General features: G+C 41.7%; 1 protein-coding gene across 1 annotated transcript in view; it reads right to left on the bottom strand.

Annotated features, from left to right (window-relative positions):
- LOC306814792 (guanine nucleotide-binding protein G(q) subunit alpha-like) overlaps positions 1–10,949 on the bottom strand; it is a gene marked incomplete at its 5' end in the record, with an annotated part of 108,736 nt that extends 97,787 nt beyond the window's left edge. Inside the window, one exon of the mRNA XM_079331221.1 lies at positions 10,814–10,949. Within this exon, the coding sequence (XP_079187347.1) occupies positions 10,814–10,949 (136 nt within the window). The remainder of the gene's footprint in view (positions 1–10,813) is intronic.
- Positions 10,950–15,696: the final 4,747 nt, after the last annotated feature.

The following is a 15,696-nucleotide window of genomic DNA, read 5'->3' as shown; positions in this document are numbered from 1 at the left end:
TTAACAAAAGACTGTCTTAGCCGCCTGACAGGTCACATAGTCATATATAGCATTTTGCATAATTACTAGTTAAAATCCCACCATATTTTGTCATTTCAAACAACAAAAAGATAATCTCATCCTACTTTACTGGTTTTACATTATTTAATGGGAAAATTGTATAGATGAAAAATGCAACGTAGATGTAAATCTATCCTTCTCACTTTACTAGAAACTGTAGACCAAAAAAAGTCTATGAATCAAAACATTGAGACAGAGTATTTTCTGAGAACAACCAAATGAAAACTGCACTCATAAAACTAAGATGGTTGTAAATTTACAAAACAAAACAAACAAACAAAACAAAAGCACAAGAATGCCATTACCCAGAGAATGTTTGTGTCATAAATTTCTCCAAGGATACAATTTAAAGGCATACATACTAACTTCATTCTTCAGCATCAGAGGCTTGCATTTGGTGTAGGAAATACAGCCACAATTAAGCTGTTGGCAAATTCTGCTCAAGTTGTTCATGTAGTTTTGATTCAAAGGCGAAAATTCAGAAATTACCATGAGACTAGTTCTTAACCCTAATAAAATCAACAGGAGTGTATAATTATGCTGTGGAGCCAAACGCAAAACAAAATCAAAGTGAATCTGAATTCACTATTATCTTGCCTTGCAGGTAAGAGGAAAAGATTAGTACAATTAAGGAAATAAACACCAAGAGAACAAAAATTGTTCTGGGCAGAGAACGTTTCTGGATTTTTATGAACACAAACGGCATTAGAATCCAAGCTTAAGGGACTTTAAGAGAAGCCATTTTGCTGATGCTGGCTGTGGGGGTGGTGGCCCCTGGCCCAGAGGAACTGTAAATGCTCCATCCTGTGTTCAAGGCAGCACAAGGGCCCTGCCCATGGCGGGGGGTTGGAACTCCTTACTCCTCTAAGAGTTTCCCTCTTACTCAAACTGCTCTGTCATTCTATGAAGCATGCTGTTAGTCAATTTAATGAAATACAGTAATTCCAGTGAATCTTTGTTCTGTTTGTAGAAAATATCCAGTTTTACATTTAGATGAAAGCAAATTTACTCCCAAATTATTTGTTCTGCTTTCTATGAATTAAGCTGCTAAACAAGGAGAGACAGTCACCTAAATGAAACCCATCTTTGCATCACTCAGAGTAAATGTTTATTATCTCCCTTAATTTATTTACTAATTCAATGCTAAGATAAACAGAGGTCAAGAGGAAACTGAACATAGTACAAAAAAACCCAAAACCTCATGTTATTTTTTCTCAATATTCTCATCTTACCAAGAAGAACAGAAATATGTCCAGGTGAATTTGTTTTTTCAGAGGGCAAAAAAAATATATGTATAAAGCATTGTTTCTTACAGCTATCACGTTGGGAAGGTGTACCACAGTTTTAACTTCAAGAAATCACTTATTATCACAGCTGCCCAACCATAACATCACAGAGCAGTCTGGGTTGGAAGGTACTGTTGAAAATCATTTATGCCACCCACTATACTAGTTTGCTCAAAGACCCCTCTAGCCTGGCCTTGTATACTTCCAAGAATAGGGCATCCACAGCTTCCCTGAACAGCCTGTTCCAGACTGAGCTGCCTCCCTGTAAAAGATTTCTTCTGTAAGTCCAATCTCAACCTACTCACTTTCAGTTCAAAACCATTGCTCCTTGTACTCTTACTGACAAAAAAAGTCTTTCTACAGCATTCTTATTTATACTCCTGGTATACTGAAAAGCTGCCAAGGTCTTTCCAACTCTTTTTTCCTGGCTGAAAAACCCACTCCATCTCAGACTCTCTTCATAGGAGAGGTGCTTCACCCCTCTGATCACTTTCGTGGCTCTCTTCTTAGCTCTTTTTACTTTTCCAGGACAACAGACACAGATGCAGTATTCCAGGCCCCACCAGACAAGAATCACCTCTCTTGACCACCCAGCCAGACCTCCGATGCAGGCCTGGCTTTCTAGGTTCCAAGTGCACACTGCTGTCTCAAGTCCAATTTTTCATTCACCAGTACCCCTAAGTCCTCTTGCACAGGGCTTCTCAGAATCCATGAATCCCTTGCGTTGCACTGGTGTCAAGGGTTGTCCCAACCCACATGCAACACACCCAGGATGTTGGACTTGGCCCTGTTGAACTTTGCTGAGCTTCCAAGAGGCCCACTTGCCTGCCATCAAAGATACCAACTGTACCTCTCAGATTGGTGTCACCTGGGAATCTGCTGAGGGTGCAACTTCCCACTGCCTACGTAATGAAGGAATTTAACCATATGATTCCTTGATGGATGCCACTCATTACTATTTCCACTTGGACATTAAACCATTGACCATAACTCCCTGGATGCAGCCATCATATAAATTCTTTATTTACCAAAGAGTCTATCTATCCAACTTCCTTCACTCCAATTTAACAGTAAGAATGTTGGGAGGGGACACCGTATAAAAGGCCTTACAGAAGCCTAGATAGATGACATCTCCATCTCTTCCTTTGCCCACTGATACAGTTACTCCATCATAGAGGGCCACAAAATTAGTCAGGAACTTAGTCCTTCCTGAAGCCTTGTTGGCTGACTCCATAAAGAACACCTCCACATCTTCCAAATGTTTTAACAAATGTTTAAAGAATATCTGTTCCATGACCTCAAGGCTAAATTACAGCCTGAGGAATATCTGTTCCATGACCTAAAGGCTAAATTATAGCCTGAGTTTTGTCTTGCGTTTAAATGTCGCCAAAGAGGTTTCCCCTAACTGGGGGGGTTAAAAAAAAGTTTCTTGAGTATTTGTCACAGGGGTTTTATACTAAATCCTTTTGCCATGACATACAATACCTGTAACTACCCAGATCAAACACCCTAAAAAAACTGCTTAGAGGAGAACTTAATAGATTGGGGCAATGGTAAGGAGATAAACAGATTTTGATCTCTAAATCTCTCCTTTAGTAATAGGCCAAGTCAGTCAGAGAGCTATTTGGTGGCCTGCACTCTGAGATTAACTACTAATCCCATCACTGCTGAAGATGACCAAGGGAATACATCATAACCATCCCTAAAAAATGGTCAGTCACAGGACAGGAGAGATTCAAGTGGCATGAAGATTATTGCTGTGTATGAAAACACTTATAAGCATCAGGTTCTATTAACACACAAATAAGAAATTAAAAGAAGGAAAAGAGAATTTAACAGAGTTATTCAAATATAGGTGTAAGAATATGTCCTTGATTTTTTGGGCTTTTCTCCCCAAGACAACTACACAGCATCTCTCTTTCCAGGTTAGTATTATTTTCTTTTTAAAAACAAACAAACAAACAGAAATACAAGTGAGAAGTATTGTAACAATCACTATTTTCCCTCTTAAAAGATTAACTGAGTTTAAATAAATTTTACAAAGGAGTACTTTGGGTTTGTTTTTCGTTCGCTTGTTTTTATTATTCCTTTTTGCAAGCCATCTCTGAAAGGTTTTAACTATCAACATAAATATTTCATTTCAACACCATCTAAACAGCACACTCCAAAAACACACGCATCAGATCGTCTACGTACCTGGACAGATGTGTAAGAATCCATTTAAGCTGCATGATTGATGCCTTTGTTTTTCAGCATTTAATTTCAATTGCTTTTGCTGCTCTGGTCTACAAGACCAAGAAGCACTTACAGTGCTTTGCAAATCCATTATCAGAGCAACATACAAGTTTCATACTTGATCATCAGTTTCCCAAGCTTAATTAGTTCCCAAAAGCATAAAGAATGATGGCATATTTTTCAACTTCTATGTGTTTTGCCTTTTTCTGGCCTTCTGAGTTAGCAGCTGCTTCAGAAGCTTTCTGTTTGGCTTTCTGGATGACGCTGTTCATCCAGAAATGTGGGCTGGAGTACCTTTCAGAATTCTTTTTCAACATTCTCTAATATAAGCAAGATAACACTGGCACTGAAGATTTAAAAGCTCTGCTGTGATGGGTTTATGGAACAAGGAAATAAAAGCAAGTTTCCTTAACTCACAGAAATAGTCTCATTCAGTATGTGGATTCTTGACAAAGATTAACATTAGAGCAAAGAATTAGCCAAGGACCAAGAAGCTTACACAAGTGTCGAGTGAGCTCAGGTACAGTGACAGACACACTAACAAAACTATTCTTCCATGCCATAAGAATAAATACTATTACAACTAAAATATTTTTCCTAATGGATAGTTTCAAAGCATACATAAAACACGTTCACTACATTGTACCTTAGCTTAGAAAAGTATGATCAAGAATGGGATCTCTTTAGGTTAATTTCATGGCTATACAGTAACTAAATTAGTAATTTCTAACTTGATTCCTGCTTACTCAAAGAATCTCTAATAGGTTGATTTTGTTTCACATCCAGATACACCAAATTCCTACACAACAGAAACCTGTGCTCTTACCTAGGATTTAACTTAGAGGTGACTAACCGTATCTGAGTCAACACTATTCTGATCCACATTTGGTGATACTTAACAAGATCTGAGCTGTATTTTTCCTTTAACTTCAAAAGATTTAAGGATCTACTGCACTTAGCTCTTTAGAGAAGACTGGGGGGTAGAGAGAAGAAATAGAACATATTTCAAATTTTAACTGCCATTTCTACAATTTCCCTTGGGAAAAACAAATCCTCTTTCAATCAGCACCTGGGACCAAGTGCCAAAGTACTTCAACAAGCATCACAATGGCATTCTCCACAATGGCATTTGACAAAAGAAAAGACACATAATAAGTGAGAACAGGGCCTTGGGTAGAAATCTTATCCATGTACTCTGAGGCAAACAGATTCAGGCTCTGGCAGTAGTCTGAGTCTCATTCATTCCTCTACCTAGTCCCGTTCATTCCTAACAGATGCTTCTTCCACACACAGGTCAATTGAAATTACAAATAGCAAAAGTCCCAAATGAAGCTGTCAATACACAGCTCAGCTGTGCTGAGGCAATAGTGATATACTCCTTATCTTTTCAATTTACAGAATCACTAGTTGCTTCCACTTTCATAAACTTTCTACTGTTCCATTGTTTATTCAAGCAATACACATATTGCACATCACCTCCTGATTTCCACAGAAAGAGGAGCTGAATCAAGACAGTGGGGCTCACCTAAATCATACAGCTCATTACAGTAGTTTCTGAGATGATTCTGCCTTAATGAATTGACAGAGGAATCTTGTTTGGTGAGTTTTATTTTATTTTCTGGAATAGCCACACCACCTTCTCAAATGCAGAATGAAATTAACAACAGCACTTTTCTGTTGGCAACTGCATTTGCATCAGGGTTGTGGGATAAAACTCTGCACTACTGATAAACAGTAAGTAGAGTGTACAAATTAAGTAGTTTAATTATTCCATGCCATTTGCCCCTTGAAAACTTACAAAAGAAAAAATCTTTAGACAATCATGCTTCAGTTTAGTCTCAGTATCAGCACTTATTGAGGGAACAATGTGCTTTCAGAACATTTCGATTTAAACTTTAGTTTAGCCTGAAAAAACATCTGTGCTATTCCTGGAACTCTCCCAGAAACTTTCAAAAGTTTTAACCTCTACAACTTTAGTATCCCCTGGACTTCTCTCATCCAATTTTAACACATCTAACTTCTTTGCACAGAGTTAACAGTATTTAAAACCTGGGGCATGCTTCCTTCTTTTTGGCCAATACCACATGTATGGGTTCTTAGTGCTTCCTAATGCTAATTCTTCCTTTGTCTTCTCCTGCTTTCCTGCTCTTTGTTATTGCCAGGTTTGATAATTATAGTAAATAAAGGTGAATTTCATCAGTAACAGCTGTTCATACACAGTTGCATTTGTGTACAAGAACAGATTTTCTTCAGTCTTCTACCATTCAGCTTAAGGAAGTTGATATAAAAAATATTGTGTTTATAGTATTCTATTACTGCAACAAAGCTAACCACCATTAACTGGACCTACCTTATTTCACACCCCTCTTTGATTAGTTTTGCAGAGATCGCAAGGTAGTGCCTTTCCCTATGAAATTGCTGCTATCACCATACAACAACAAAATTAATTTGAAGCAACTAAAGGAGCAGAATTATTTCTTCATTTTGCATGCCCATTCTTCAAAGACTTCTCTGCTCAGGATGTATTTGTTCATCCTACATTTATTCAACATTGTCTGTCAGTGTAACATACAAATCAGGGGTCACTTGGCTCTTTGACACGTATATAAAGCTAAATTAGTCTGAACTCTTTAACTGTTCAGACCTTCCACTAGATCCTATTACTTTGGTGGATGTAGATCACTCATCAAATAGTAAAAAAATAAAGTGCAACAAACCTTTTTTAATGGCTGCACACAAGGTATCCTTTTGTGGTGCACTAAAAATAAACATTCTTATATATTTTCTAAATATACATTATTCTAATTATCACACTGATATCCAAATGATGATTTGTGTTTTCCTACACCAAAAAAAGATGTTCTTTTATATGGACATGTCTGTGTATCCTAGAATACATCAAGGTGTTATACATCCAGAATGAAATTATATTTCCTTAGAAACAGCTTCTGCTAAATAAGAGATATCTATCTAGCTACAATACATATGAAGAGGTAAGTTAATTATTTGTTCATTTCACAGTAATAAATATGTACTGTGCCAATTACTTACAGTTATTTGAAAGAGTTCAATCTGAGTAGGGTAGACCAATAAATATACAAATTACAAGAAAAATAAAAGAGCTTGTTTCTCCATCTGAAGAAGTTATATGAAGCAAGAGTCTGGCATTGTTGGCTTAACAGATCCATTTCCTCTTCAATGTATCTACCACAAAGTCTGTCTCTTTGTGAATACATCAAATTCAGCATGTTCAGCATCTAACTCTGCTGACACAGGTTTAAAAAATAATACATATATTCACCTTGTGTCCAAAAGCATCTTTTGACATAAGATTGCCTGCTGTTCATGCCAATTCAAATGGCTTATCATCCATCTACTTTCTGTGCTACAGCCCAGAGAAGAGAAGGATACTTGTGCCAAGGTAGGTGTCTTCACTGACACGTTCCCTTGTCTCCACTGACACATTCCCTTGTCTCCAACACAAGAAGCACCTAACTATTGAAAAAACATGCTTTGCACGTGACACAATACCAAACAATATGCTGCAAAAAAATAGCACTGCCACAGACATCTCCAGTACCTAATATGGCCAGGGTTTACAGGCACATAGGCATAGCTAGCACAGCCCTTGCAGATTATTTTCTTAGATATTCAAGGCATTGCCCAGTGAGAAAGCAGAGTACAATATTAATACATAGAGTCTACAGGCAGACTACATCCAGGACTGATGGTTTATGGCAACAACCTGCCATACAAGCTCCAATGCTGCTTTCTGAGTCCCAGGAAAATTTACACTGATGGCAAGAAAAAATTATATACGGAAGTATGACCAAAAAATTATACATGTAAGTATATAGCTCTCACTGCATAAAAATAAATATGTACATACATGCTTAAAATAAAAGCATGAAGAACACAGTGGCATAGGTGAATACAGAATAACTCTTTGTTTTCTCCTCTAACCGTAAAAACAACGTGTTTTTACAGCTAAGAGCAAACAATGGATGGATATTAACAACTCTAAGCTCTGGAGAACAATCGTAGGGTTTTACAAAGTGTTCAACAGTAATGACATCCAGAAGAGTTTGAAAAATACAGACTAAAACCAAATTCAGTGGAAGACTGAATTTGTTCCAAAGCGTCTTGAAACACTTCAGTCAAGTTGTGCTAACTGAAACTACTACTATGTAATATTCTTCAGTGCATATTTATGGATTCTTGCTTTCCACAATTACAATTGCAAAAAAATACTTCGTTCTGTTCTTGTATGTTAAAAAATTCAAATAATTATGTACAAAAAATTACCTAAAAGTGGTATTTTAATGTTTAATCCAGGAGTGTTTATTTTTAAACTAATGCCTAAAATAATTTTAGCATACAGTAAAAGTTTTACACAAATTACTTCAGATTTTAAACTCTTTGATTTCACGAAAAGTAAAAATATAGCATGAGGACATTAAAAGTGTGTACCAAGCAGTGTGTGTGTGACTCAGTAATAATTAGGAGGAACCTAAGTTTCCAAGAAGACACTGTGTCTTTCACAAATTACAGAGGAAATAAACCTTTTCCTCTGAACAAAAAAGATTAAGTTTTTCTTTATGTTTACTACATACATGCATTTTATGTGTGTACATCTAATTTTTAAGCAAGGGTAATAATAAAACTACCTACCACAGATGCACTTGTTTGTGCCTTGAAAGGCTGTTAAGTGACACCTTTCACTTTGCACTTTCAACTAGTCTGGAGAACATGCACAGTCACTTAAGTTCAGCTTAAACTACGCTAGTATTCTCTCTACAAGTCAAAGGATATTCCTTAGTCCCATACTTAAAAACCCTTAGTGCACTTAGGTTTTTCAGACTCATAATACTTAAGAGAGTGGGACTGAGTACAAAAAAGAAAACACAAACATGTTTGCTTATGTTTACGTAAAATTAATTAGCACTAGTGATTTTCTCCCTAAAAATGAGGGAGAAAGAGATTAAATTGGACAGTAAATGTCTATTCAGCATTAGGAAAAAAATCAGATGACTTTAAGCATGTTCAGATGGCTTTCATACTACCAGACTCACCATTTTTAATGAATATATTTTCATCTGAAAATGTTTTTTTCTGTCTCATAGCCATGTGAATGGCCCATACAAACAACAAACTTACTAGCAATTGCTTATGCTGGGGAAGCAATGAAAATTACTAAAAAAAACAACTGCTCTAAGGTACTTAAATAAACCCACTTATGAAAAAAGTTTCCCTAAAATTCTCTTAGAAATTGAAACTTGAGCCTACACAACACCAAGACACCAAGAATCAATCATGCACCATACACTGCACTATACAAGATCATTAAGTGTTAATCCATATATGTACACACTGTTTCAGTCAAACATATGACAGAGGCTGACAAAACAAAAAAAAGCATGCACAGTAACAATTTCTGTACTGATTTTATTACCCAGGTACATGCATGCGCTGTTAAGTACATGCAGCCAGAATTTCACTCCTCTAGACCTCCAGTACATCATGCCTCCACTTCCACAAGCCTGTTGGAACTCTTAGCTGGCACCGATGATGAACGCAGAAATCTTTTATACAGAAACTCAGTAGAGTTTTCTCTAATTTCTTCTGTGAGTTGGCTTCTCCCCTGTTCTGCAAATCACCACACATTATCTGGTCCGAAGAGATGCCATAACTGGACTCCAGTCTACCATCACCTATACCAATTGCAATAGGGAGGGGACCTTGCAAAGCAGCTCAAGTTCTGCATTCCTAAACGCAGAAGTGAATCTCTGCATTCTTCTCTAGGTAATATTGGTCTCATTCAATGAATTTCATACATTTCTGAGTATCTGGGAGAAGCCTCTAGCACTACTACAAGAAAAATCAGGAATATACAGAAAAAAATCTGTATATGAGTAACAGGTCAAATGTATGAACTGCCTCTACTGAAGCAAGCATCTCTCATTAACCATACTCAGACATCCACATTATTGAGAGAGGTCAATCTATTTTATCTTTTGTAAATCTTGGAAGATGCACACCGCGCACAGGCCAAAATCCGACAAAACATTATTACTGTGAGTGCTGCATCCATGTCCACTACTTCTCTCCCACATCAGTTAGACATCCCAGCCTTCTCCATATCCAGAAGATAACCTTCAGGAAATAGCATAACCATATGGAAACTCTAAAACGTATTCAAACTTTTCCTTTCAACTTGTCTTATCTCATTGAAGAGAGAGTTTACTTCCTCAGTATAAATCACTACTTCCACATACATGGCCCAATGAAAAAAATCTTCCTCGTAAACATCCCACATCCATTTGGAACATACTCATCCACACACCAGACGGTAGCGCAAAAATACCTAAAGGCCTGTGAGTCCAGGCAGGAACTATTACCAGGGAGCTACGCAACACAGTGCATCACACTGGACACAGGCAGGCATATTTTAATTCGAAAGGCTTACTTTAACCTAAACCAAATTTATTTTGGATAAATACTGCTGCTACATACTTGCAGCTTTAAAGTAGAAATTTGATTTAATTAAGGATAAATTACACAGTTAATTTTATTTCCTGACCAGTGGGTGGATTCCAATGGAATTAAAGATCCCGTACTCATCCTGCACACTTCAGGTTCCCCCTCAGTTTGGCATGTGCACCTGGGCCTTTGCGGCTCCCTTTCCTTTGCAGGAACCGCTGCACGAGCTGAGCACGAGCACCTTATCCTCCTTCACCTCAATAAATAAAAATCACAATTTAAAAATGCAGCGGGTGAGCTAACAACCTTCCCGAAGCTCACGGAACAATGCAGATATCACACCCGCCACCATCGACCTGCACAGCGACTCCCCCTGCGAATCCCTTCCCTAATGCGCTTCGCTACCATGGCTCTCCCACACACATCGACATTTGCCCCTCGTCCCACAGCCCCCTCACTCACCCGCCATCCGTTCCCTCTCCATTTTGGAAGGCCGCTTCCCGCTCCACACCGAACCCACCCGCCGACGATGCCCGCGGGCGGGCACACACGCCCCGTTCCCCGCGGCGGGGGCTCGGCCTGCGGCTCCCCGCGGCGGGGGCGGCGAGCGCCCAGAGGCACCGCAGGCACTGTCGCTGCCGCCCGGGCACGGACCGCGCCGGCGGCGATGCCCGGGCGGCACCTGGGGCGTGCGAGCCGGCGGCGGCCCGAGGCGAGCGGCCCGAGCCGGGCGGAGGAAGCCCCGCACTCACCCAGCAGCAGCAGCTTCAGCTCGCGGCGGGCGTCCCGCTTGTCTCGACGCAGCTGCCGCTCGATCTCGTCGTTGATCCGCCGGGCTTCCTTGGCTTCCTCGCTAAGGCAGCACGCCATGATGGACTCCAGAGTCATTCTTCCTAACTGGTTCAGACACAGCCCCCACCCCCCCTAAACCCGCACGCACACTCGCACACACGCACCCCGCCGCCGCTCCGGCCCCGGGGGGCACAGGCGCTCTCCGTGAGCCCGGGGGCCGCCGCAGGGCAGGCGCGCAGGCACAGCAGCCTCGATGCCACAGAGGGGCAAGAAGAAAGGCAGGGCCGCTGGCGGCGCGGATCCCCGCTCCCTGCCGCTGACACCTCCTCCTCTCCTCTAAATCATGCACCGAACAACATGGAAACATCCACCGCGGCAGCAGCAGCGCTACCCGGCCAAGCCGCCCCTCGCCCCACTGCTCCCCTTCCCTCGCCGCCGCCCGCAGCCTGCGCGGTCCCCGAGTGTCCCTGGCGGCCGCCGACACCCCCGCCGCCCTCCGACGCGACCACCCCACCCCCCGTGGAAGCGGTAATGCCCACTAATCCCTCCCCCGCCCCGCACACGCACACATCTCCGCGCCGCTCCCCGCCCCCGGAGCGGGAGCCCGGCTCTTGCGGGGTGGGCGAGACCGCCGCTGCCCGGCAGGAAGAGCTTCCCCGCGGCCGCTCCTCCTTCCCGCCGCCTCGGCCGCTCGCCCTTCCAAGCAGGAGGCGGGGGTAGTGGCAGGGGAAACCGGAGCTCGCTGTCAAGGAGCGGCCGCTGTTCTTTCGGCTCCGCTCGGTTCGGCCCTGCCCGAGTTGCCGACAGAGCAGCGGAAAGGGAAACGAGTGCACTAGCAAGGGCCGAGCTCCACCGGCTTTTAAATGGTCGGGCTCCGCGGGCGTGGTGCGGCAGGAATATGGCGGCCCGTCTCCCGCCGCCGCTCCCGCTCTCTCTCCGCCCCGCGGCGCGGTGGGGGCGAGCGGCCGGGGCAGCCGAGCCCCCGCCCGCGCTGTGCCGCCCCCAGGGCCGCCCGCCCGCCCTCCCTGCCGCGGCGGAGGAGGAGGAGGAGGAGGAGGAGGAGGAGGGCACGGCAGGAGGTGCGGGGAGAGACGGAACGGATTCTCTCGCCAAATGGCTGCGAGGAGCTGTGCGTGCTCCGGTTTGTCCTGCCGGGCAGCGCCTTCCCTAACGCCGTGTTTGCTTTCGCTTCCTTTGTTTTTAGTCGTAGGCACGCATTTTTATTCAGTTCCCATTCTAGGAGAGATGAGTTGGGTTGGCAGGGACCGGCGGAAAATGTGGCCGGCTGAAAGGAAGGAAGCAGTAGGGAGACGAAAATGCCTTTTCCAGCTTTGGCCGGAATGGGGAGGCAGAGCGGGGCACACGCACCCCGCCAGGCACCCGGAAGGTTTGGCGCCTTGACTCCTGCGGGAAGGCACAGCGCTGCTGGGCGCCAGCGCGCTGGGGCACCCCACGGGCCGCCGCCGGTGGGGCCCACACTCGGCTGCGGTGAGTTCTGTTCGCCCCTGCCTCAGGCCCAGCTCCTGGAAAGCTGTCCCCACGTAGTTTTCGGTAGCCTCCAGGGTGACGGCATACAATCGAGCAGAATGCATTGATGCACCTTGTAGTTTTTGTGAATTCATAAACTCCTCACGGAATTCCCACACCTGCACTTCTTTTGGCCACCTCCATTTTAAGCTACTTGTATCTAGGAATGTTGCCAAGTCGGCTGCGAATCTGGTACTAGCCTAGGTAGTGGGTAGAAGGGCACATCACTATCTTCTAATTTCATGTCTGATACCTCACCAGCACCTGCTGACATCTGTTTTGAAATTCATATGATCTTTCCTAAAAGCTTCCACATGTACTGACAAAATTATTTAGATAAGGTCTGCCCTAAAGAGTAAGACAATGAGGGAATTAAAAATACACAAGCAAACAAAAAAAGAGAATAAGACAAGCAGGAAAATAATACATTCAATCCATTTTTTGAGCATGAAAAAAATCATTACTTAAAAAAGTATGATTTTCACATAGATCTATATTGTACTAGTATATCTAGTGTACAAAAATGGTTGATACAACTTTTTTCTTTATTCCAGTCTATGATTTTTAGTCAAAATTGGGTAGTTCCAGCTATTAAGAACAGATTGTATTTCTTTCAAAACATATTCTCTGTCTTAAAAACTGTATGTATGTTAGTGTATCTGTGTATTCACCTGTATTGTTCTGGTCCCAGATGCATTAATATTACATGCAATTAAGATTTCTAAAGTGCCAACATTGAATTACAGAGACAAAAAGTAAAAAAAAAAAAAAAAAAAAAGAGGGGGAGGTTACTTCAAGAAAATAATTATCTGGGTGTTTGAGATAAATACTACCGTTTTCTTCTAAATGCCAGAGTCCAAAAGAGCGAAGGTAAAGCTCACAAGAAATACTTGCTGGATATTTTGTATATGATGCCCAAATCCACGGCAATAATCTCCAGGAATCACATCTTGAAAAAAGCTTAGGAACAGGTTTCCAACCATTAGGCAAAGTGAATCTATATCCTCTCCGAAACTGAGGGCACACACACTGTTCTGATAAAAACTGTAATAGTCTGCAGTAGAAGAAGTTGGACTAAACTTTCTTGCACTTTGTTTTGTACACACAGAATAGAAAGCATGAACACAGTATGTACCTTAAATGCAGAACTGTCATTTAATTTTGCATTTTTAATGAGAAAAGACACCCCATAGACCATACGTGTAATCTGTATGTTCCACCTCTATTGATATAACTAGATTTGAAATCTTTACAGAATAAATGTCTTGAGATTTTTAATGGATGAGCCATCTAGTCCTGAATATGGCATCAGCAGATAGCCATTATACACTGTTTTACTCATTTGCTTCATGACTTAGTGGAAGTCAGAAGAACCCCATTATGGACAATTACATGATAATAAACCTATGAGGAAATTTCTTTCCAGATCTCAATTCCATAATGGTTGGCTTTTTGTTTTGAAATGTGAAACATCATTTATAAATATTTTATCCTAATAACAACTATCAGTAAATTACAGAAATCTTTATTGTCCATACAGGTAATTATTATCCATAGATACTATCCATACTGTTACCCAATTCTGGTTACATACTTCCTAATAAACCTGCCTATAGCACTAATCTCATATTCCTCTATCCAAGTAGTCTCCAGTGCGTGGCTCATAGCAACCCATTGCCTGTGAGATGTTTTAATGTTGCTTACTGCCACAGGAAATTAAAAGTGAGACTGATGGAGGGAGAAAAGATGGTATAAAACACCTTGCGTCCGTGGTATTCTTACACATAAAACAGTAAAGATTTGGAAACTATGCTATGTTTTATCGTGTCCATAACAATCTCTGCACTAATCTATCCCAGTTTTCAATTGCTTCCTTCCATATGCATGAAGATATTTCTTGTCATTCTCCTGTCTCTTCTGCCTAAGACAGGTTTTTCTGTGATGTTTTGACGAGTTCCAAATGGTATCTGAACTTTGCACTCACATGACAGTAGAAGAGAAGATTGTGTATAGCAACATCATAGTATTTTCATAATTAGTAAGCCTCCCATCTTAAGCAAAGGGATATCTTGTGAGTGCTTTTTAGTTGCCATTGTGCATTAAGAAGACATTTGCATAGTGCTACACACAAGTACATCTCAATCTTTGTTGTGAATGCTTCCAGTAAATTAAGAGGCTGTCAGTATGTCTCAGTTGAGCAAATTATCCTTCCAGTATGCCTTCCTAATCAGGTTTTTGTTTGCTGGTTTTGCTTGGGTTGGGTTTTGTTGTTGTTGTTGTTGTTGTTGTTGTTGTTGTTTGGTTAGTTTTTTTTGTTTGTTTCTTTTCTCTAAGGGGAAAAAAAGCCCAAATAAAATGGATCTGCTATTCTTCTGGCGTTAAATGAATAACATCCAGTATTTGCAATTTCTTTCAACTGCTATCCATTGGTTCAGTGTATGTAGTTTTGACAAATTATCTTCTGAGTGTTTCTCAGTGTAACTCATTTCAATGCAGAAGGAGCCTGCCAAGGTGCTAAGGTACAGGCTAACGACTAGGCAAGAGTTAACCCCCTTGGTTTTTTCACCTGATTTATGTGGAATTTTAGAAACTTCTTTCCTTCTACCTGTTTGCATGTCGAGGTTCTTACGGACGACCAATCTCTGAAAAAGCCCAAATACTTTTCGAAAGGCTTTTGCTCTTCTGAGGGGCGTCGTGCAGAGAAGCGCGTGTGGCAGCCCCTCCGTGCCCCTAAGCGCGGAGCGGGAGCCAAGCCAGCCTTGTGTCCGTCCACAGCGCTCCCGCTGCCCGCTCCAGCACCACCGCCCGCATGATTTGGCTCCTTAACCCTGCGCCCAACTGATCCTGGTGTATTGTGTTGGGTGGGAATTTTGTTGGTCGTTAGGGTTTGTTGCTTGCTTGCTTGCTTGACTGGGTATTTTCCCAGAGTTTGTTGTTAGTTTAAGGATTTGCATTGTCTTTCACAAAGTTTCGGTTGACCCTTCAATCCTTCTCATGGAAAATGTCTGGTAGGCACAGTGTGATCCAGACCACCGCTTCTGTGGGAATAAGCTGCTGGATCACCTGCATGAGCCAGTTGTTCCTGTATTGTTCTGCACAAGTCTGGTGGAAAACGACCATAAATTTCAACCCTGAAAAAAACCAAAAACCCAAAGCAAAAAAATCTCACCACGTTTGACATAGCCACATGATAAATTGCATTAATAAATTGGCAGAGTAGGACCTGATACTACGGTAATATGGCCACTCACTGAAAAGGAATACTTAAGTCCTCAGTATTGGCACCTGTTTCTCTGAATACTTTTGTCCTATTGTA

The sequence above is a fragment of the Erithacus rubecula genome (genome assembly GCF_903797595.1).
Source record: "Erithacus rubecula genome assembly, contig: SUPER_Z_unloc_2, whole genome shotgun sequence".
In the NCBI taxonomy this organism is placed as follows: Eukaryota; Metazoa; Chordata; class Aves; order Passeriformes; family Muscicapidae; genus Erithacus; species Erithacus rubecula.
Note: the sequence above shows the minus strand (reverse complement) of the source record. Positions and strands in the feature narration are given on the sequence as shown.